At 38.9% G+C, this 23,089-nt stretch overlaps 13 protein-coding genes across 13 annotated transcripts; 9 read left to right on the top strand and 4 right to left on the bottom strand. All coding sequences in view use genetic code 12, as the record gives it.

The window, feature by feature from the left end:
- Positions 1-71: 71 nt before the first annotated feature.
- UTP9 (Utp9p) lies at positions 72-1,436 on the top strand (the record flags this gene model as incomplete). Its single annotated transcript, XM_036808722.1, has 1 exon — positions 72-1,436. One exon carries the CDS (start codon positions 72-74, stop codon positions 1,434-1,436), a length of 1,365 nt encoding a protein of 454 aa, XP_036665431.1.
- CPAR2_808070 (uncharacterized protein) lies at positions 1,422-2,348 on the bottom strand (the record flags this gene model as incomplete). Its single annotated transcript, XM_036808721.1, has 1 exon — positions 1,422-2,348. One exon carries the CDS (start codon positions 2,346-2,348, stop codon positions 1,422-1,424), a length of 927 nt encoding a protein of 308 aa, XP_036665430.1.
- Positions 2,349-3,357: 1,009 nt separating this feature from the next.
- Positions 3,358-4,386, top strand: FBP1 (fructose 1,6-bisphosphate 1-phosphatase; the record flags this gene model as incomplete). The annotated part of the gene is made up of 1 exon (XM_036808720.1): positions 3,358-4,386. The coding sequence occupies one exon, from the start codon at positions 3,358-3,360 to the stop codon at positions 4,384-4,386; it is 1,029 nt and encodes a 342-aa protein (XP_036665429.1).
- A 243-nt stretch (positions 4,387-4,629) lies between these two features.
- On the bottom strand, positions 4,630-5,046 carry CPAR2_808050 (uncharacterized protein; the record flags this gene model as incomplete). The annotated part of the gene is made up of 1 exon (XM_036808719.1): positions 4,630-5,046. The coding sequence occupies one exon, from the start codon at positions 5,044-5,046 to the stop codon at positions 4,630-4,632; it is 417 nt and encodes a 138-aa protein (XP_036665428.1).
- A 284-nt stretch (positions 5,047-5,330) lies between these two features.
- SEC61 (translocon subunit) lies at positions 5,331-6,770 on the top strand (the record flags this gene model as incomplete). Its single annotated transcript, XM_036808718.1, has 1 exon — positions 5,331-6,770. The coding sequence occupies one exon, from the start codon at positions 5,331-5,333 to the stop codon at positions 6,768-6,770; it is 1,440 nt and encodes a 479-aa protein (XP_036665427.1).
- Positions 6,771-6,890: 120 nt separating this feature from the next.
- On the top strand, positions 6,891-7,541 carry CPAR2_808030 (uncharacterized protein; the record flags this gene model as incomplete). The annotated part of the gene is made up of 1 exon (XM_036808717.1): positions 6,891-7,541. One exon carries the CDS (start codon positions 6,891-6,893, stop codon positions 7,539-7,541), a length of 651 nt encoding a protein of 216 aa, XP_036665426.1.
- A 73-nt stretch (positions 7,542-7,614) lies between these two features.
- Positions 7,615-8,691, bottom strand: STD1 (Std1p; the record flags this gene model as incomplete). Its single annotated transcript, XM_036808716.1, has 1 exon — positions 7,615-8,691. The coding sequence occupies one exon, from the start codon at positions 8,689-8,691 to the stop codon at positions 7,615-7,617; it is 1,077 nt and encodes a 358-aa protein (XP_036665425.1).
- A 2,852-nt stretch (positions 8,692-11,543) lies between these two features.
- Positions 11,544-14,930, top strand: NUP159 (FG-nucleoporin; the record flags this gene model as incomplete). The annotated part of the gene is made up of 1 exon (XM_036808715.1): positions 11,544-14,930. The coding sequence occupies one exon, from the start codon at positions 11,544-11,546 to the stop codon at positions 14,928-14,930; it is 3,387 nt and encodes a 1,128-aa protein (XP_036665424.1).
- Positions 14,931-15,062: 132 nt separating this feature from the next.
- CPAR2_808000 (uncharacterized protein) lies at positions 15,063-16,400 on the top strand (the record flags this gene model as incomplete). The annotated part of the gene is made up of 1 exon (XM_036808714.1): positions 15,063-16,400. One exon carries the CDS (start codon positions 15,063-15,065, stop codon positions 16,398-16,400), a length of 1,338 nt encoding a protein of 445 aa, XP_036665423.1.
- A 294-nt stretch (positions 16,401-16,694) lies between these two features.
- CPAR2_807990 (acid phosphatase) lies at positions 16,695-17,714 on the top strand (the record flags this gene model as incomplete). The annotated part of the gene is made up of 2 exons (XM_036808713.1): positions 16,695-16,709; positions 16,764-17,714. 2 exons carry the CDS (start codon positions 16,695-16,697, stop codon positions 17,712-17,714), a joined length of 966 nt encoding a protein of 321 aa, XP_036665422.1.
- Positions 17,715-18,010: 296 nt separating this feature from the next.
- Positions 18,011-18,757, top strand: TPI1 (triose-phosphate isomerase; the record flags this gene model as incomplete). Its single annotated transcript, XM_036808711.1, has 1 exon — positions 18,011-18,757. The coding sequence occupies one exon, from the start codon at positions 18,011-18,013 to the stop codon at positions 18,755-18,757; it is 747 nt and encodes a 248-aa protein (XP_036665421.1).
- Positions 18,747-19,742, bottom strand: CPAR2_807970 (putative endodeoxyribonuclease; the record flags this gene model as incomplete). The annotated part of the gene is made up of 1 exon (XM_036808710.1): positions 18,747-19,742. The coding sequence occupies one exon, from the start codon at positions 19,740-19,742 to the stop codon at positions 18,747-18,749; it is 996 nt and encodes a 331-aa protein (XP_036665420.1).
- Positions 19,743-20,332: 590 nt separating this feature from the next.
- CPAR2_807960 (protein serine/threonine phosphatase) lies at positions 20,333-22,693 on the top strand (the record flags this gene model as incomplete). Its single annotated transcript, XM_036808709.1, has 1 exon — positions 20,333-22,693. The coding sequence occupies one exon, from the start codon at positions 20,333-20,335 to the stop codon at positions 22,691-22,693; it is 2,361 nt and encodes a 786-aa protein (XP_036665419.1).
- Between the last annotated feature and the right edge of the window lie 396 nt (positions 22,694-23,089).

Here is a 23,089-nt window from a genome sequence, read left to right as displayed (position 1 = left end):
CGCGATCTCATCTCAGAAGTGAAAAAAATGTAAAAAAATGTAGAAGAGTAGGGCTATAAACGAAAACCATCATGAAGTACAGCATCTATAACGACCTGGTAGCTAAGCTTATATCACGAAATGATAAGGATGAGTTTCAGTTTTATAAAGTTGATACTTTAGGGGATTTATCACTAGAGGGATCCGTTTTTTTGGATGAGTCTGTAATTGACTTCACTTGGGGGAAAGCATCAAGCTCAACAAAAAAGAGGGAGGCTAATGGAGCCGTAAAGGTTCAGGCTGTAGATGACCTAGTGGTTGCGTTATTACTGTCTGGACATGTCATCACTATTTCTTCCCGTTCGAGGACAGTGGTGAGACATGATGTCAAGATACAGTTGTCTCATATACTTGCGGTTGAGGACAACACGATATGGGGATTGTCCAAAGGGAATGTATATAAAGTTGAATTAGATGGAAAGAGCACTAAGGTCAAGGTTCCGGAGTTTAAAAGTATTGTGGTCAAGAGTGGAATTGTTTACATCGGTACATCTTCAGGGCTTCTCATTGGTAAAATCAACAAGAATACATTTAATAAAGACATGGATATAGAGACGGGGTTCGAGGTTCTATCGGTAGAAGTGTTAGGCTCTTCCATTGTTGCTGCATCACAATCCAAAGCAGTACTAGTGCATGACGGAGCCGTCACCAAAAAATTGGCTGCTGGAGAAAATGGTGTGAAAGTTCAAGTCGCAGGTGATGTATATATCATAAGCGATGACTTGTTGAAGGTATTCACACCAGAAGGGGATTTCATAAAGGATATAAAGACTTCGCATTCAATCGACTATGTGCTCACAATAGACGATACAAAATATGTCAGCTGGCACGATGGTGCTGGCATTCACATCCAGAGAATTACTCAGGATACCAACACCATCTCTTTCCAAAATGGCACTTCCATCACGCCAAAAAGATCCACTTTGATTCACATTGAAAACAATACTGAAGAAAGGGATGCGGAAGATGTCAAAACTCAATTACACGAGCAACTAAGTCGAGACAAGCCCAATGAGGAAAAAATTAGCCAACTTTGTTTATCACTACACAACGACGACGACGTCAAACAACTTGTGACAGATTTGTCATATGAGGATGTCGAGAAGCTATTTAAAATCACAACTACAAATATGCCAATCTGGCTCAAGTGGATATTATTAATACATGGGAATCTGATTGCCAAATCATCGGTTTCAGTCAAGGACCTCCAACAGGATCTTCGATCAAACGTAGGAACAATGCCCCATTTGTATGCAATCAAAGGCAAGCTTCAATTACTTCAATTACAATCACAAATCAAAGATGCACCCGTCGATAATGACATAACCACTACAGTTGAAGATGAGACAATGATTTACGCAAATGGCGAAGTTGACGAAAATTTAAATAGACTCTAAAAAATCAGCAATCAATCCCGCAACGACTTCTGGTGCCTCTCTTTGTAAAAAATGTCCCACCTGAGGAACAACTTTAACCTGTGCCTTTGGGTACAAATTTTTCAACTTTTGTTGTTCCAAAACAGCAATTCTCGATGACATGCAGCCATCATTTTCTCCATTCAAAATTAATGTGGGCACTTTTGTAAAATCCACCGGCCATCTTGACTTCCAAAATGACAATGGGCGGAACAAGTGGCGATAGTATGCCGTTACTGCATCAACTACGCCATCTCTCTTGAATGTATCTCTGACTTCACTAATTTCCTCTTGAGACACACTGTAATCTGGTGACCAGTATTTCCAGAGATATGTCAAGTAATCATTGGACTCTGTCAATTTTGACTTGTATAGCCATGGGTACTGCATGGTGAAGAAGTAGGTTGACAAGTACAATTGTTCAGGTGCATGCCACAACAATTCATAACCCCTAACATTGGCTAAATAAGGAATTGCCAATGTAACCATTGATGTAATCAATTGCGGATACAAATTTGCCGTCTTGAAGGCAATAATAGCACCCCAATCATGACCAACGAGATGCACAGGCTTGTCCAATTGAGGATTGATCTCGTGGATCCAACCTTTAACATCTCCAGCAAGGTAAGGTAACATGTACTCGTGTTCAGGTCCAATGCTTGACTTTTCGTATCCTCTCAATTTGGGAGCAACGAGTAAAACCTTTTCCTTGAAGTGGGAGAGCAACAATGGCCATACTTTGTTAAATGTGGTGTTGACATCAGGGAATCCGTGAAGCAAAATGATGACACGGTCGAAATCTTGGGCGTCAATTGCGGAGAGGGGCAAGTTGCTCAATGTGGTGAATTCTCTACCATCATTGTGAAGCTTGATTTGATGCTGGTTTAACGACATAACAAGGGTGGTTCCGATATGTTGAATGGGGTTCGTTAGTCGATCCTTTCCTGGAGGGGAGAGTGATTAGTTTATATTGTGTTTTAATATGCTTGTGATAAAATTGACGGAGCGGAGATAATATTTCACATGGATCTCAACACCAAGAAGTTGTTGAAATTTCGAAAAGAAGCGGAGGGAAAGTTATCTGTATTGAAATTGGGTTACTTGGGAGCATAGTGGTCTCTTCTTGATGGCATATTTTCGTATTTATATAAACTTTGAAGATTCCCTCAATTTTTGCATATCTATACAGCTTTAGTAATTGCGAAGTCATTCGTCAACAAAATTTCGACCCCTTGTGCATCTTTAATAAAGATTCTTGATAATATCCAACCATGTTACATTTTGCGAGCCCAGGCCCCTTCTTCAAACGAGGATATTGCCAAAACGTTTTTCCCTTTTTTAAACATGGGAAGCACTTATATGTGATCGCAACTCGGTTATGACATCACACGATCACATACACACGTGTGTGTGTGCGACGCGGAAACATTGATAGTCTCTGCATTTCGTAGTTGGTCCCCAGCGTTTCACACATACAAAAGAGCCACGTTTTAATTGGTCTTGTTGAAGTCAGCAGTTGATTCTGTTGTTTTTTTTTTTTCAACCTCGGAAACCCGGAAGTCCCTCGGTCGGTACCTTTTTTTGTGTCTGACCCCCGTACGTTTTTCAATTGCTGTTGATTACGCGTGAATGTCCTGCACCACAAAGCGGCGGAAAAACAAACTCTATTGCACTGATTTGCGTGGCGGTTCACCCCGGACGTCGACGGAATGTGTCTTTTTTCAACGACGGAAGTTTTGTACCAGCTTTCTCGATAAAACACGACATTTCTTATTCACTGTTACTTTTTATATGGGGTATAGACCCAATTCAAAAAAAAAAATACAACCCTATTTCAATCTTTTTCTTTCTTCTTTTCATCAACAAACTACTACAACTTGCAACTACATTACACTACATCATCATGAGTAGCGCACACGATTCCGTCTCCAAGCAAATGGACGTCCAAACCGATATTGTCACATTGACGAGGTTTATCTTGCAAGAACAACAAAAATTGGCCCCCAATGCCACTGGTGAGTTGAGTTTATTGTTGAACTCGTTGCAATTTGCATTCAAGTTTATTGCCCACAACATTAGAAGAGCTGAATTGGTTAATTTGCTCGGTGTTTCAGGCACTGCCAACACCACTGGTGATGTTCAAAAAAAACTTGATGTTATTGGTGATGAAATTTTCATCAATGCCATGAAGAGTTCTGGTAATGTTAAAGTTCTTGTTTCTGAAGAACAAGAGGATTTGATTATTTTCCCAGGAGGTGGTCGTTATGCTGTTTGTACCGATCCAATTGATGGTTCATCCAATATCGATGCTGGTGTTTCAGTTGGTACCATTTTTGGTGTATACAGAATTGCGGAAAATTCATCTGGCTCAATTAGCGATGTTCTTAGAAAGGGAACTGAATTGGTTTGTGCCGGTTACACCATGTATGGTGCATCAGCTCACTTGATGTTGACCACTGGAAATGGGGTCAATGGGTTCACGTTGGATACTCAATTGGGTGAATTCATTCTTACTCAACCAAACTTGCGTATTCCTGAAAGTAGAGCCATTTACTCAGTTAATGAAGGTAACTCGTATTACTGGCCAGAATATGTCAAGAAGTATTTCGAAGACTTGAAAAAACCACAAGAAAATGGCAAACCATATTCTGCTAGATACATTGGTTCAATGGTTGCTGATATCCATAGGACTTTATTGTATGGTGGTATTTTCGCTTATCCTGGGGATAGCAAGTCCAAAAATGGTAAGTTGAGAATACTTTACGAAGGTTTCCCCATGGCCATGTTGTTGGAACAAGCTGGTGGTAAAGCTGTTAATGACAAGGGTGAAAGAATTTTGGAAATCTTACCTAAAGGAATCCATGACAAATCCAGTGTTTGGTTAGGATCTACAAAGGAAATTGAGAAATTTGAATCTTATATTCCTAAATAGAAAAAGAGTACATAGGTGGATATAATATCCGTTGAAAAGAAAGCAATAGAGTTTGAAAGGCTGTCGCACTGGCTGACTTTATCTGGCGAAGCGCTGAAACCTTTTACCCTGTGCCTGTTACTACTAGTTTTTGAACTGAGCCATAAGCGTGACTTGTCTTCTCATAAGTGAAGTTGAACAATCACGTGTTGGACTCTTATACTCGAGGGAATGGTTCGATGTTCAGCTTTGCTATTCTTCTCATTACTTCTTCTCCCCTTGCCTTTGTTGGTAAATAGACCGATTTATTTCAAAAATTATGTCAACAGTATTACTCTGAGGTCGATTCCTCAATACATTCCTTGGATTAACAACTTGTGTTTCCCATTGATTCGATGATTCAAGCGACTTGTAAACTTTATACTGTTCCCCATCTTTATCTTCTCGTGCTTTTGTCAAGTATGATTGGTAGTTGGTGTGCAAGAATTGCTTGATTTCTTGAGCATTGAATGTAGGTGGGGGTGATCTTGATGGTGATCTTGATGTTTTCACCTTCTTATCTGGCTTCGGTTGAGCTTGACGGTCATGACCCAATTTCGGTTGAGTTGGTTGTGTTGGTTGTGTTGAGTTAGTTGGTTGTGTTGCTGCTTGAGCCAATTTTGCTGCCCAGTCTGTAGCCATTGGTTTTGTAATGGTAGTATAAAGTCTGCATTAACGCAGTTCAATTTTTTTCTTTCTTTTTTGTCCTTTTGCACAGAATCTTTTCTGGGTACTGCTCCACTCTCTTGACAAATTTCTCTTCCTGTGTTCCTATTTGGGAAGTCAACAGTGCTAGTCTCTTTTCGTACAATTTTTTTCAGTTGACGTGTTTTCTAACAATTTTTCATTTTTCCTCTTTTTTAACAACAGCATTCATAATCTTTCCAAATAGATATCACAACAACTAACTAACTACAAATAACAATATGAGTGGGTTCCGTGTGTTGGATTTGGTAAAACCATTTGGGCCATTCTTGCCTGAAGTAATTGCTCCTGAACGTAAAGTTCCATTCCAGCAACGTGTCATGTGGACAATTATTTCATTGATGATTTTCCTCGTTATGTCAGAAATCCCACTATATGGAATTGCATCAACTGATGGAAGTGATCCTCTTTTCTGGTTGAGAATGATGTTGGCTTCCAACAGAGGTACATTGATGGAATTGGGTATTTCACCAATTGTTTCATCGGGTATGTTGTTTCAATTGTTGCAAGGAACTAAATTGATTCATGTTGATATGCAAAACAAACACGATCGTGAGACTTTTCAGGTGGCTCAAAAATTATTGGCTATATTGTTGGCAGTTGGTCAAGCTACTGTCTATGTCTTGACTGGTATTTATGGACCACCAAAAGCACTTGGTGTTGGTGTTTGTCTCTTGTTGATTTTGCAATTGGTATTTGCCAGTGTTATTGTTATCTTGTTGGATGAATTGTTGCAAAAGGGTTATGGTTTGGGTTCTGGTGTGTCGTTGTTTACCGCCACAAATACTTGTGAACAAGTATTTTGGAAAGCTTTTGCTCCAACTACAAGTTCATCTGCAAGAGGTACTGAGTTTGATGGTGCTGTTGTTTCCATGTTCCATCTCCTTGGTTCAAGAAAGGATAAGAAGAGAGCATTGATTGAATCTTTTTACAGACCAAACTTGCCAAACATGTTTCAATTATTGGCCACCATTTTGGTATTTTTTGCTGTTGTTTACTTGCAAGGTTTCAGAATTGAATTGCCAATGAAGTCTACAAGACAAAGAGGACCATACGGATTGTACCCAATCCGGTTGTTTTACACTTCAAATATTCCAATTATGTTGGAGAGTGCACTTGCATCGAACATTTTCATCATTTCGCAATTGTTGTTTATCAGATGGCCAAATAACTTGTTTATTAAACTTTTGGGTACTTGGGATGCTAGACCCGGATCATCGCAATTGTATGCAAACGGAGGATTGGCCTACTACATTCAACCACCTTTTAGTTTTACTGAAGCTTTATTGGATCCTATCAAGACAACCATTTACATTGCTTTTGTACTTGGATCATGTGCCTTGTTTTCCACCACTTGGATTGAAATTAGTGGTACATCACCAAGAGACATTGCCAAGCAATTTAAAGAACAAGGTTTAGTTATTGCTGGTCATAGGGAAACTTCAGCTTACAGAGAATTGAAAAAGATTATCCCCATTGCTGCTGCATTTGGTGGTGCCACTATTGGTGCATTGTCGGTTGTTTGTGACTTGATGGGAACTTTGGGAAGTGGTACATCGATATTGTTGGCTGTGACTACCATCTATGGATATTACGAGTTAGCTGTCAAGGAAGGTGGGTTTAACAAGTCATTAGTTAGTGGATTTTCTGATGGTATTTAGAAGGAGAGTATGCGCTACCGCTTGTATAGAGAGAGAGAGAGAGAGATGAAGAAGAAGAAGACAAAAAAGAAATAAATTTTATCTATCAGCGTCATCGTAGCCTCATCCCTCGTCGTAGCAATGGACAGCTCAGAAACAGAATCGTACTCTTCAGACAAGATAGCCAATAATACACAAGATACAACTTTAGATGAGTTGTTGAGTCAACTACTGGAAGAACTACATAAAGATCCCACCACCCATTCCAAAAATGATGATTTTAAAAGTATAGAAGCATCAATTAAAAAACTCCCCAAACTAGAATCAAACTTTGGCAAAGCACCAAACACAGAGACACGAAAGGATTACAAAGTTGCCAGGATACATGATCCAGTGTCATCTGCAGCTGCGAGTGCAACATCCAAAAACAAACAAGGTGAAACTAGTGGGACCAAATGGTTCAACATGTCACGTCCCGAACTTACACCCTCTATCAAGCGTGATTTACAAATAATCAAGCAAAGGCAAGCACTCGACCCTAAGCGTCATTACAAGAAGGAGAAATGGCAAGTGCCGAAATTTTTCCAAATGGGTACCATTATTGAATCAAATACTGGGTATTTTAACAAGTTGACCAAGAAACAACAAGGGACCAATTTGGTTGAAGAGTTGTTGCATGATGATAATACCAAGAAATATTTCAAGAGAAAGTATCATGAGATTCAACAACAGAAGACCAGTGGTAAAAAGAGTCATTACAAGAAAGTTAAAAGTGATCGTAAAAAGTTTTAAAAAAAATGAATATATATGTATGAAATACAAAACACTTTGTTATGTGAATATGTATATTGTATACATGTGTGTATTATTCAAGACCTGCTCGTTTAAAAACATCCAGTCGTACTTGTTCCCACAACTGTTTCTTTTCCTCTTTACCCAACTTCTTCTTCCCTTCCAATTTCAATTCACGTTTTAGTTGATCAACTTTCAACTTATATTCATTAGCAGTCGTAGCAGCAGCGGCTAAATTGATCAAGTAATTTCTCAAGGCAATTTCTTTAAACTTAAATCTAAGAAAATCATGTTCATTAAATTGCATATTGGTGTGTCGATGCATTTGTCGTACTTCATTAATTTGTAGCAAGCGTGATTGTTTAACTGAAATCTCAGCAACCAGTTTCTTGAAAGCCAAATCCAAATTGTGTTCTTCATACAAGTTGGACTGTATTAGGGTGAATATTAATTCAGTATCAGAAATGTGTGGTTGTATAATGATAATGTGACAAAGTTGGGCCAAGTCGCCAATCAATTGTGGTGGAAAATTTTGATTATATGAGATTTCATCCAGTACTGTTGATACTGAAGGTAATTGTGTCAACATTAGTTTACATCTAGTGACATTTAAATTCCAATCGATTAAATTTTCATTGTTATTTTGATAATTTAGGCTAGAACCAAGGGAAATCTTGTACAACTCCTCGGGGTCAGATACATTCATTTGTTGTTGTTGCTGCTGCTTTGACGATTCATACACTTTGGCAAAATGCGTCTCATGAAGAACAATATCATTAACCAATTGCTCAACTGTAACAGTCAATGGTTCCAGGTCTTCTGGTATAGTTCCGGTCGAACTTGAGTATATTGATGGAGCTGAGCGTACCGAACGTTTACCAAATGAAGAAAAGATTGATGCTGAAGAAGAAGATGATGTGGTGTGAGCTGATCGATGCAGTGGTTGGTATGATGATTTTTTGAAAAACTGCAGTGGTGCTGATCTGATGGAAGATGATGATTTTAGTGTTGATATGGGCTGCAGTCGTGATGAGGCATTACCATCACTGACAGAGTGCAATTTGTTGTAAATTTCGTTTCTGGCATTCTCTTTAAAGTGGGATGGTGCTGATTGTTTCCCTTGACTGTTGGAAAATGGTGAAGCATACATTGTAAAAGGGGAAAGGAGGATATAGTAGTTATCTGGGCTCTTGTTTGATGTTGCTTCTTTATCTAGTGCATAAAAAACTGTGAAGTGGTGGAGTCTTTGATAAATAGGGGGGGGGGGGGGAGTAAGCGCGATTGTGCGTGCAGTGATGGTTGAGGTTAAGGTTAAAGTTGAGTTTCGAAACTGATGGTTGGTGATTCTTTTTTTAACTTGGTGATGTCTTGATGATAGTAGGTATCCAACAAGAAGAATGTGCAAGAAAGATTGATAATATTGCTTTACTCTTGTTCTTCTTCTAGTTGTTCCTCTTGTTCTTGTTCTTGTTCTTGTTCTTGTTCTTTTCTTTCTTTTAATTTTTTTTTTTTGTAGTTTTTATAATTTTGGAGAAATAAATATTTTCTCCTTCTCTTTCAGTCTGTCTCGGTCTCTACTATTGTTTAGCTTTTGTAATAGTGTGGGATTAATTTTAAATGTTATTATTTTTAATGTGATTATTGTTTGTGTTTGGCTATAATACTTTTTTAAATTGATATAGTATGTGCCGTGTCTTAATTGAGTTTGATTTCTATGAGAAGCAGGAAGTGGAGTGTAGTGTAGCGTGTGGAGGCTAACTAACACCAAAAGCATATATATATATATATATATAACTGGGTCAACCTAGCGAATAAAGTATAAAAGTTATTGGGTGGTATTACAAGCTAAGGAAAAGCCAAGACAAGAAAAAAAAAAATAATAAAAGATTCAATTGTGCCGGGCTTACACAAAGTAGACCAAGTGGAATGGGAAACAAAGACATTTATACTCCGTAGATACAAATCTCACTCTACACTCCCTGCGTGTCAGCTAAGTTGTTGGCTTAAAAGGATGTTGTTCCGATAATTAACTCTGATTCTCGGGTTATTATTTATGGTTTCAACACTGGTCCTCCCCCATTGCATTTGATTCGGTAAAACTTTGCTTGTGCCTTCCGTAATCTTTTGTTAAATAAAAATAATTGGGGTTTTGTGCAATAGTACACTACTCATATGCTTTTATTTTTAAAACACAGAAGAAAGAAGAAGGAAAAAAAAAAATGGTGCAATTAATTATTCTTCCGACACTCAAACAAAAAACAATCTGACGAGAGAGTTTACCTGTATCCATCCCTCTAATCTTATATACTAGGTTGGTCACCGGTTTTATTGTTATCAGCCATGAGATATCTAGCTACTGCTGCTTCAGCTGCATTGGTGTTTCATTAATCATTAACAACAAACTTAAAGCATATACAATTAATCCGGTAAAATAGCATTTCTGGTCATGCAAAAAATACACGAACGTATATAACCACTCTCCCCCCCCCCCCTATTCAACGAGTTTCATATGCACGATAGTTAATTATTATCACCAGACAAATATCAAAGTACTTGTCTTTGAGGGTTTTTCCGAATACATTGAGACTAGACCTTTTGCTTGTGTAACATTTGTAACAAACGGTGAGCGGCATTTAGTTTGCCTCCCCCACACACATACCCCAATGTTTTTTCTTGTTGTTTTGGCCATTCTTGTGCAACTCCATGGCTTTGTCACAACGTGAGCTCTCACGTGACTCGTATATTGCTCTAATTATCCCAGGCTTCTTCGGGAAGGCAAGCGCACCAAGGATGACCATTTCATGGACTATCTTTTAAATACACAGTCAATGTTCGATGATGTATACATTATATTAGTCTCTGGCTTCCGAAATTGGGGGTTCCCCCAATTTGGAGCAACTTAATATAACTCACCTCATATACACACACATCGGAAAAAAAAGGGACATTTTTGTGCCATCCATGGTGGCTTGTTGAATTTCTTTTTTTTTTTTTTTTCTATTTTTCCGCTAATAATCTCGGAAGAATTATGGAATTGATTGCAAAAACGAAATGCAAGAAACTGTAACATGGTTGCCATTTCTTTCGAAATGCGTTGTTACCTGAGGCGTTTCCCAGTTTTCCCGTTTTCTCGTTTTCTTCTGTCTCCGGAATTTAAAATATGTACGGCTGATATTTTATCACAAATGCCAGACAATTAAATGCTAATGCCCTTTCGGTAGTGCTATTATTTAGTGATCTTTTGCTTCGCTATTTTCTTGTTCCGCGAAAGTGATCCTTACCAATGAGAATGGGCGCTTGCGTCAACCCACCAGTCTCAAAACTTCAACATCATTCTTCATGACTTGCTCGTTTCACACATACTCGGGATCTCCACCCTGGAGGCTACGAAAAGATCACATTATCTAGTGGGGCAATATATCTCTTCAACGAAGATTGTAACAGATGAACCACTTTTTCAGTTGAGCTTTGGACAAATGCATATTTCAACAATTCGGGTTCCTAGTTTCATAAGTGTGCATCTTGTGGAAAAACAAACAATTTGTATATACAAGACTTTTCCAAGCGTTTACTTTTCGGAATTGCTGTACTTTGAGGAGAAAAATGAGCTCACACTTGGATACGCATGGAAGCTTACTGTTCGTTGAGCTTTTTCTCTGAAAAACGATGACTCTGCTGAGAAAAGTGAGAAGCTTAAGTAGCCTATCAGTCAAATTTGTTTAGGTTGTCGTGTTGAATCTGAGTGTGCAAGAAACTTCAAATTGCGCCAATACCATTGACTAGACTGACTGTACGTTGACTGAAAGTATATACCATGTTGTAGTAACTCCAGCCGTCGCTTTCTAATACCTAAACTTTTAGAGTTTCGCAACCACCAGGTTAAATTCGATTGGTAGCTCCATATATTCATCGTTCTTAAAAACAACTCGGATCAAAAGTTCATCAGTAGACATCATCTAACAACCTCGCGTATTGACAAACCCGCCATCAATCATTGCAGCGATGAACGAGATTGAAGAAGTTGTATCGGATAATTATGGATTCAAATTGATTGATGATACCTCAGTCTCAGAACCAATAGATTTGGAACAGTTCAAAAATGGACAGGAATTACGATTATTGGCTATTCATGATAAACAAAGAATCATTGCCGCATCGAACTCGAAATCACTCAAGTTTATATCAGCTGACACTTTGGAGGAAATTGGAACCGTTGAAAGAGACTTTGGTATAACCCAGTTGTACTTCACTGAATCCAAATTTTACATCTTGAATAACAACATCATACAAACCCTAACCCTTGATCAAATAAAACGAAAAGATTATCAGTTTTTGTCATTGGAGGGCAACTACACCAATTTGAAGCCATTGAATGATGAAGTTTACTTGGCTTTGGATGAAGATGGCAACTTGTACCACAATTCATCCAAGATCGCATCAAATGTGATCAGATTCATCTGGCACAAGTCGTCATCACCGATATATGTCACCAAGTCTGATCAATTTCAAATAATGGGCAAACCCATCGGCTATGACGAAGCAACCAAAGAAGATTTATCAGACCTTCATCTCGTTGAACTCTTCTCCATTAAGGACTACATTTTCCTCGTTTACGACTCCAGCGAGGAACAGCCATCCGATGACCATCAAATAAGAACTTTTTTACTCAAGTATGAGAAAGATGAGAAATATACACCTTACGCTATTGAAATTGCATCACCATATGGAGCAGCGTATAGAACCACGACATACTATTATGCATCAATCACCAACTGGTTGGAATCAACTCAACTTCAATTTATTACATCGTCGTTGTCATTGGAGATTGGTATTCTCGATCAAACAAATACACCACCTGAATCTATCGTGCCATCTGAAGACTCAAATAAAGCAAACTATCCAATCGATGATGAAACACTGCTTGACGTATCCCCCATTGGATTTGCCATTTCGGTGCACGAGTTGAACTCAAAAGTGGATTCACCATGTGTTGGAGTCGAAGGTGAAGTGGTTGGCAAATTGCCCAAAATGTATGCACTTTTGGATAATGGGAAATTGAGATCGTGGTGGGTTTTTAACAAAAATGGTATTTTGAAGGATAAAGTGTCCTTGGAGAGAGCAATTGCTGTAGAAGATTCAGTAGTAGCTACTCATAAAGTTGAAAATTTCAAGAAGGATTCATCTACAACTGATACGAATGCTCAACCGCCGGCAAACCCATTTCAAGCTGTAAACAATCCATTTGGTGCATCCACCGCTGGTGCTTTCAAAAGCCCAATAGCAGCAGCCTCTAAGACTGATGGTGCTACTCATTATCCTACCAAATCTGCATTTGGATCAACTGGGTTTGGTTCAGGACAAACTTCCACTAGTGCATTTGGATCAACCGGGTTTGGCTCGGGACAAGCTCCAAAATCTTCCTTCGGATCAACTGGGTTTGCCACTGATCAAGCTGCAAAATCTTCCTTTGGATCAACAGGATTTGGAGTCTCTACTGCTCCTGCCACTGGATTTGGCTCTTGGGGTTTTGGCTCAATACAAAAGACTACCGCAACTTCCGGAAAGCTGAATCTCTCTTCAGGATTTGGTAAATTTAGTAATCAGCAGCCAGCAACCTTTGAAAACACAACTAGCGGAAAAAACATATTTAACGATGATGACAAAACTTCATCGCCATTCGGTCAATCATCAACCACGTCATCTCCATTCGGAAAATTGGGAAGTACAACAGGCTCGGCTCATCAGCCATTGACACAGGCGAAGCTGATATTTGGACAAACGAGTGCATCAACGACAACCGCTTCACCTATTGCTGCTTTGGGCAAGAATGCCACAACTGAAGGCATTAACAATACGAGACCAACTCCGTATGCTGATTTTATGGAATCTACAAAAGAGTCAGCGCCAGTTCCTGTAGATTCAGTGACAAAAGATGAGTTGAAACCATTGACGCAAAAAGCTTCCCTGCCAAGTTTGCAAAATGATTTCTTTGTATCCAACAAGACTGGTGAAGATGATTTGGCAGCAGCTTTTGGTGCCATAGGCACTAATGAAAAGCCAAGTGGAGTTTTTAACTCTCCCTTTGGTGGGTTGAAAAAGAGCAATAGTCCTGCACCTTTTGCACTGTTGCAAAAACCCAAAGAATCTTCACCTTTCGCACTGTTGCAAAAACCCAAAGAATCTTCACCTTTCGCACTGTTGCAAAAACCCAAAGAAGCTTCACCTTTTGCAAACTTCAAAACATCATTCACAAAAGAAGAGGAAAAATGGCACAAAGATTTCGACAATCAAAGAGACATGAAAGATGAGTCCCAAATTAGTGAAAATACACCCGATGAAGGTGAAGACTCGGAAGAAGCGGCCGACGAGGCACCTAAGGACGACACAAGAAATGTGTCTGATTCATTGGATGAATTTGAAGCTACTGAAAACTATGACCTTTCTCAAGATGACGAAGAAGATGAAGTGGATGATCAAAAGTTCGTTGATGAGTCTGAAAAGAATGATTCTTCTTGGATAAATATTTCAAAGAAGGATGCAACTGGTCGCGTTTTGGCACAATCGTTGGTGGATATTGAGCATGATGGTGCTCCCATTAAAAGCAAGGAAGCAGATGTTGTGGTAGAGGAGCCTGTTGATGAACCAGCTGATGATCCAATAAAGCCTGTCGAATTTTTGGTATTTGATGGGTTTTCAGAGTCATTGGAAAAGAGTGATGATCCAATCACGAATAAAATACGAACAATAATTGCCAATACCGAGGGCAATTTGCAATTTTTGGCAAAAAATGTTTCTGCAGTCACTGGGTACATAGACGCTCACAGTACGTCAGGAAAGCAATGGCATAAAATTACCGAAGTGGGGAACTTGCAATATGATAAAGAAATGTACAAGGGTAAATTGCATTACTTGCATGAAAGAGAGACCGAGATTGAGAAATTGAATTTGAAATTACAGCAAAGTCAACGCCATCAAAGGTTGCTTGAAAAATCATTTAGCCAATTGGTCTTGTTAGAAAAAGCATCGAGCAAGAATTTGAAACTTCTCAAAAACCGGCCACTAGAACCTCGCAAACAAGAGATGAGAGATCGATTGAGAAAAAAATTGGCTAATGTCCAGTCGCTAGAATCAAAGTTGCGTACATTGCTCATGTCTGCAAAGGCAAAAAGCTCACTAGGTCTGTCTACTGTTGACAAGATTGAAACAATCATCCTGCAATTGGGTGATCAGATTTTAGACAAGAAACTTGCTTTGAATGAGTTAGAAGATGAAATGAAGAAGTTGAATTTGGGTGAAAACTCGAAAAGTCTCACAACAAATTCAAGGGCTGCTAAATTGGAATTGAGGAATCGGTTACGTGAAATGAATGCGAAACGAATCACCCAGTAGTTACATAGTAGGTTCAAAAATGTGTTGTATGTACTTTTTATCCTGCATATGAAACATCTTTGTTTATCTTTTTTGATACATTCTTTCTTTTTGATTTCCAGGACACATAACCACATTTCACCATCACTTATAATGTCTGACCTTATAGGTTTACGCGTTTCTGTCCCAAACGCAAGTGGTCATGGGTACATACGATATATTGGACCGATAAGAAATAAGTCTGGGTTATTCGTTGGGCTTGAACTTCAAGGATCATTGGCATCATCAAGAGGTAAAAATTCTGGATCTGTTGATGGAGTACAGTACTTTACAGTTAGTGTGCCCAAAAGTGGTCTCTTTTTGCCATATGACAGGTTGAGGAGCGTTAACATGCAGCTGCTTCCAGATGTGAAGCTGATTCAAAACGGACAAAGAGAAACAAATGGATCATTGAATTTCACAACGCCAATTAGACCAACACCAAGTTCTCGCTTCAGCCCCATGGCTCAACCCCCATATCACTCAGTTCACAGAAGCAGTGCTAAGATCTACCACTCGGGTAATGATCAAATCATTTCAGAGCAGCAGCAGCAGCAGCAACATGATTACGATCTTGAACATCGTCGGACTTCAAGTTGGAGTTTGGATCAACATCGCAGTGAAGTATCTACAACACCGCTTAGGTCACCATTAACACCATCAAACACATACCGCGAGACAAAATTGAATCTACTAGATGAACAACTGTACAAGTTGGAGAACGGACATGATTATAGAGAACAGATTGAGGAGTTGAACAAGTTAATTAGGGAAAAGGACCGTAAATTGGAAAATTTCAACAAGCAGAAATTAGAGTGGCATAATGCAATGGATGATTTGATTGCAGTGCAGCAGGATGGTATAACCGTGTTTGAGGAAAAAATTCAAGAGTTGGAGGATATAAACAAAAATCAATCAGTTGAAATTGAAGCTTTGAAAAAGAAGTTGAAATTATCCGATCAGAAACTGAAAGAATTGGAAAAAGAATGTGCTGAAATAAGATCACAGACTAAAGCAACTGGCTCAATAAAAGAAGCCAATGTAAAAATTGAGTCGTTAGAGAAAACTTGCTCCAATTATTCAAGCGAAATTGAACAATTACGCAAACAATTGAGTGATGCGAATGGGAAAATCAAAGCGTTGGAAGAACAAGGTATGGATAAAATGCACCAGACCACCTCTGATCAAAATTTGGCTCCTCCCATAAAATTGGAGCGATTGATATCCTTGTCGACGGTGTCCTCGAATTTTGCTCCGTCTGGTACAAATGATACAACAAAAGCTATGCAATCAGCTACAGATGATGGGTCATCTGACAGCATACAGGATTTGCCAGTGTACAAGCCATCCCATTTGACGGATCCAAGTGCCGGAAGATCTGACTGGTGTGGACTATGTGAAAGAGATGGCCACAGTTCCATTAATTGTCCTTTTGAGAATGACATATTTTAAAAAGAGGAAGGATGATGTCTTGTAAATATGGGAACACACTGTCTCCCCTAATAAATAGAATCTAGTATAGAAAGTTAGCTTTGTCAAATAGAGTTGGTCACTTATCATTTTTGCCCGACACTAAATCCATTAATTCACTCGGTTATACTCAACCAAAAAAACACCCATCTCCGCGATAGAAAGCTATAAAATAGAGCGGCGCTGCATTCGACAATAGAAAGGAGAAAGAAAAAAAATAAAGCTTGTTTTCGATGCAGACGCAAACTTATAGCAGCAAAAGGTTGAAAACTAAACATGGGTAAACCAACTGTATGTATATCTCTGCGGGGTACCATAAACACCATACTAACTTTTACATTATAGTACATACTTATCATACGACATGGGGAATCTGAGGGCAACTGTGACAAATCAGTCAACTCGTATACCCCCAATCATCTTGTCCCACTAACTACAAAGGGCCACTACCAGTCTCTTGAGGCAGGTAAAGCTTTGGCCAAATTTGTACAGCATCAAGCCATGAAGGACTCAAGCAGCAAACGCAGTCGAAAATCAATCATGTTTTATACGTCACCGTATCTACGAACGAGACAAACTTGCAACAATATCATCGAAGGGATCAAAGATGAGCCAGGGATTGAATATCGTGTGCAGGAGGAAACACGAATGCGAGAACAGGATTTTGGCAATTTTCAAAAATCAAAAGAAGAAATGGAACAAATTTGGGAAGAAAGAGCTCATTATGGACACTTTTTTTATAGAATACCGCATGGAGAGAGTGCAGCTGATGTGTACGACAGAGTGGCGACATTTAATGAGACTCTATACCGTCAGTTCAAGTCTGAAGATTTCCCCAACATTTTGGTTTTGGTTACTCATGGTATCTGGTCTAGAGTGTTTCTTATGAAGTGGTTTAAATGGACTTATGAAGAGTTTGAGTCGTTGAAAAACATTCCTCATTGTCAGTATTTGATCATGAAGAAGGATGTTAAGACACAAAAGTATCACCTAAAAACAAAGCTTCGCACATGGGAAGATACAGATGATAGTTGGATGCAACATGAAGTTGTGAAGGAGTTTGGCGATGAGCTTGATTGCAAGAATATAGGAGAAGAGTTGGACGATTCTGAGATTGATGCACTAGTTGAAGCTCAAAAGAATGCCATAAACTCGACCAAGCTGAAGGACAAAAAGATTGAAGAAACATATCGAAATTTGCGAGCCAGGGGATTGAGCATAAATGGAGACTCCAAGTTTAAAGTAGATAACCAAAGTGTTCAAAATAGCATGGAGAGTTTAGTTCAGTCACCTTAGAGATAGAGTTATTTATAATGAAAGTCATTAATGTAATGTGTATTCTCTTATTGTCCTTTGTTGTGTCGCAAAAAAATCATATGTTCCCGTCAAGCGAACTTTTTTCGCATCACAATTTATCCCCCGGAAAACTACGCTGCGAGAAGGCGTATAAATTGGTAACGGCACTACCCTCTCTCCCTCTCTCTCTATGCCCCGAGGGCCGAAATCTTTCCAAACTTAAAATGTTGCCAATTTTCCAACGAAACAAACCATTTTCTTTTCCCCTATCGAAACACATCAATAAAAACTACACAATGGCTCGTCAATTCTTTGTTGGAGGTAATTTCAAAGCTAACGGAACTAAAGCATCCGTCAAATCAATCATTGATAACTTGAACAAGCAAGATTTACCAAAAGATGTACAAGTTGTCATTGCTCCACCATCATTGTACCTCGGTTTAGCAGTTGAGGAAAACAAGCAACCAACCGTTGAAGTTGGTGCCCAAAATGTTTTCAACAAGGGTACTGGTGCTTACACTGGTGAAATTGCTGCTGAACAAGTTGTTGATCTCGGGGCTAAATGGACATTGACCGGACACTCTGAAAGAAGAACCATTATCAAGGAAAGCGACGAATTTATTGCTGAAAAGACCAAATACGCTATTGACAATGGCTTAAGCGTTATCTTGTGTATTGGTGAAACTTTGGATGAAAGAAAAAGTGGTGTTACTTTGGAAGTTTGTGCTAGACAATTGGATGCTGTATCCAAGATCATCAAGGATTGGTCCAAAATTGTTGTTGCTTACGAACCTGTTTGGGCAATTGGTACTGGTTTAGCTGCTACCCCAGATGACGCTGAGGAAACTCACAAGGGAATCAGAGACCACTTAGCCAAGACCATTGGTCAAGATCAAGCTGAAAAAGTGCAAATCTTGTACGGTGGTTCAGTCAATGGTAAGAATGCCAAAGAGTTTAGAGATAAGGCCAACATTGACGGATTCTTGGTTGGTGGTGCTTCATTGAAACCAGAGTTTGTTGACATTATCAAGTCTAGATTATAGTTGTATTTAGCGAATTTAACATGTTTGACTTGATCTGAGACGGTTCTATATGTTTGTAAGAGTTTATTTTTTGAAAGATGCCAGTAAGATGGCGAAAATACTCTGATGATTTGTCTTGTAGGAAATATCGTTCGATTCCCACATCACTTTCTGTTAATATTTCCGATCCATCAAAGTGATCCATTAGTAGCTTCAACAACTCATCTTTCTCACCATTAATCCAATCCGATAACGAGAAATAGAGCTTTACTGGAGCCATCTTTAGCCATCTTTTTGCTTGGTCCGTGGAGCCAGTGTATGAGTGGAGCACAACAACTATGTTTTTGTACTGTATCGCTTCCTCGTAAAGTGCACCATGAGCTTTAACACAGTGAAGAGATACTTGCTTACCTAGTTTCTCTGCTAGTCGTAGCTGGTGTCTGAGAACATCCATTTGATGCTCGATTGTGACACGCGATTTGGTGAGTTTGTCTTGTTCCTTTGTGATATGATTAGGATTACCAAGCCAGCCCAGTTTTGGAACTCGAAACAATTTGTCTAATCCAATTTCGCCAATTCCATAAACTGTCAAATTGTGTTTCTTTATGATGTCCTTCATTTTGTTTGTGTGTGCATCCATACTCATTGGCTCAGGTAAAGTGTCAATCAACTCCTCACTAGGTTCTGGCTTGAGAATATGACGATAATGATCACTCTTATTCGGCTTTTTGTCGCCTATGTAGAACAAATGGCTGAACCATGGATGTACTCCAAAATACGGTACCACTATATCTGGTTTCTGCAATTGTGTCAACAAAATATCAATACAATCTATATCGATATGTTGCGTAGTCATCAAGTGGAAGAACTTGGTGGGGAACTCAATATCGAGACCATTCAAGGTATCTGCGAGTTTGTACGCATCTTCACGAGTCGCCTCAGGACTAAAGTGACAATGGTTGTCAGATAAATTATTCAATGGCTCAGGCAACTGTTTCTTGGTCATCGTCTGATGTGTGCAGCAATAGTTCCAAATTTCTGATTTTTTTGTGAGACTTGGTGGAGGAACATATATGTAACGAAAAGTTGAGTCGTTCCACCAGCATAAAAACACGAAAAGTCAATTTCCTACGTATACCGGCTTTAAACCAGCAGATAGAAATGAAGAGAGCTCAATGTGCGAGCTTCTCTTTAAAGCTGTTTGATGGAACGTGAACGCGATGTGTTCCATTACTCAATAGTATTACCGTTCAAAAAAATAAACAGCATCTGCATCAATCTGGGCAAACTAAGAATCCTCTTACTCAGAGACATTTCCGAGGTTACGGAGCATTCATTACATCATTAAATGTATCTTTCCTCAATAGTTCTGGACCCTTGGTTCAATAAAAAAATAAGCTCAGACCTTACAAACTCAAAAAAGCAAAACAAAACAAAACAAAACAAAAACAAGCAAAAAAAAATCGAACCTCAAACAAGAGAACCATCCGTTTGCATCAGAGCATAATACTAGTCAAAATTTTCACACCCTCATTGCAAGTCGAACTAAGAAACAGATACTACTGCTACAAATAATTGTCCTCCTTCGTACACGAAATGTCGGATCTGACACCAATTAAACTACCTTCATCTGCTCCCTTTCCAGTTATTATATCATCAATACAATGCAGACAGGGAGACTCGATTGCAAAGCACGAAACTATATTTAAATACAAGTACTGGGTATATCAAGACGATCCCAATTCAAAAGAAGACCCACCGAAAAAGATGCGTGCTGAATGTATTGGTACTTTTGAAAGTCCCATTGAAGGAACGGTTGAATCGATCGATATTCAGCCTCAGGAAGAAGTTACCCATAGTGATGTGGAAATATTACATATAAGGGAAGCTTGTGCTCATACGGTGCAATATGGCGGGTTGTGTGCGTTATGTGGCAAATCGCTAGAAGAAGAACGCGATTATTCAGGATATGACTACGAAGATAGAGCAACGATAGCTATGTCGCATGATAATTCGGGATTAAAGATTAGTTTTGATGAAGCTGCAAAAATTGAACATAGTACCACCGATAGATTGAATGATGAAAAGAAGTTGATTTTGGTTGTCGATTTAGATCAAACGGTGATTCACGCAACAGTTGATCCAACGGTTGGAGAATGGCAACTGGATCCTTCTAATCCAAACTATCCCGCTGTCAAAGATGTGAAAACATTTTGTTTGGAAGAGGATCCAATAGTGCCTCCCGGGTGGACAGGACCAAAATTGGCACCAACCAAGTGTTGGTATTATGTTAAAGTGCGACCAGGATTATCGGAGTTTTTAGAAAAGATGGACACAAAATATGAAATGCATATCTATACTATGGCAACAAGAAATTATGCTTTGGCAATTGCAAAAATTATTGATCCAGATGGTAAATATTTTGGTGACCGAATCTTGAGTCGTGATGAAAGTGGGTCTCTTACACATAAGAATTTAAAAAGATTGTTCCCCGTTGATCAATCAATGGTGGTGATTATCGATGATAGAGGTGATGTTTGGCAATGGGAAAACAATTTAATAAAAGTAGTTCCTTATGATTTTTTCGTTGGTATTGGTGACATTAATTCCAGCTTTTTGCCGAAAAAGAATGGACAATTGACTGGACCAATCAAAAAGAGGAAGTCAGTTGCTAAATTAGAAGCAGCAGCCGAACTCAGCAAGGAAGAGGAAGAGCTAGCCAAACTACGAAAAGGTGAAACCAATGGAGTGCAAGAGCATGTACAAGAAAACCCACCCAATACAGTTGACAGAATTATTGAGTTGGGTGGCGGCGAGGGAAATACCGATTTATTATTGGAGCAATCAATAACGCGAAACCAGTCTATTGAACAGCAACAACATGACCGACCTTTGGCTAAACTACAACACGATTTGGAACAATTGCAAGAAAAATCAGATGGTGAGAAATCATCGCATTCTGAAGATGGTGAGGATGAAGAAGAGGAGAATTTGTTGTATGATGACGACAATGAGCTTACTTCGCTTATGAAGGTACTAGATAATGTTCATGAAGAGTATTATAACTTGTATGATGATACGAAAGCCAAGTTGCATAGTATCAAACCTGATTTGACCAAAATAATACCGCGTATGAAGAGTCAATGTTTACAAGGGGTGACGATACTCTTTTCCGGGATCATTCCACTTGGAGTCAATATCGATTCTGCTGATATAGTCATTTGGTGCAAACAATTTGGAGTTAAAGTTGTAAATGAAGTATATCCTGAGGTGACGCATGTGGTTTGTCGTGATGTTTCGCCAGAAGCTGGACCTACTTTTAAAGCTAGAGTTGCACATAAATTATACCCTGATTCTATCAAGATAGTCAACCCTGATTGGTTATTTTCTTGTTTAAGTTTGTGGACAAAAGTTGACGAAGAAGATTATTTAATATCAACTTCTGATCCCAAGTTATGGTTTGTCAAACCAAATGAGATTGAAAAATACAAAAAAAGATTAGAGGAAGCTAAGCAAACAACTGATTTTGAGATAGACCCATTAACCGGTGACGGTGATGAATGGAACCCTGGAAGATCCAATTCCATCAATTCAATTGAAGATTACGGTTTAGATGAAGCTGACCAGGAAGTTGATGATTTTCTTGCTGGACTTAGTGATGATGAGGAAGACAACGAAAATAGTGACGATGGCAATGACGAAGAAGAGGAAGATGATGAGGTTACAGCTACCTCTGACGGTCATGATTCTTTTATAAGAGACATGTATAGGAAGAAGAGAACCACTACTGAGGTTGAAGAAGATGATGACGAAGAAAAAGAAAACCCAATGGATGTCGATGATAACAAAAAGCGCAAAATAGAATCAAATGGTGGTGATGAGCATAATGCTGATGACGAAGAGATTGACGTTTTGGAACAGGCATTATTAGATGGGTTTGATGATCTTGAAGGGTGAAAAGAAAAGAAACGCATCTGTTTTGTGTGTAGAGAATAAGGGTGAAAACCTCGTAGGTAGTGTTAATGGTACTGTAATAATTACAAGATTTGGGTCTATATAATTGTGAACGAAAAAAAAAAAAGAAAAAAAAGAAGCCATAAAATCTTTATGAAGTCGGCTGTAATTTAATCACACAAAAATTTGGGGTCTCAGTATGCAGTACATGCAGCCAGCCACGCCTCTTCTTCCCTCGAGTGACAATCGTGAAGGACTTAAGAGATCACCAACTAAGAAGAGGAGGGACCCTGTAAAAGACGCATCGAAAGGGGCCAAATTCTCTGTCAGCATCACAGTGATATGATGAATGATTTTCCGTTGTTCCAGGGAGTGTATAGACGCGGAGTTTATGGAAAT

The sequence above is a fragment of the Candida parapsilosis genome, contig 005807 (assembly GCF_000182765.1).
Source record: "Candida parapsilosis strain CDC317 annotated contig 005807".
NCBI lineage: Eukaryota > Fungi > Ascomycota > Pichiomycetes > Serinales > Debaryomycetaceae > Lodderomyces > Lodderomyces parapsilosis.
This window is presented reverse-complemented; position numbering and strand designations above follow the sequence as displayed.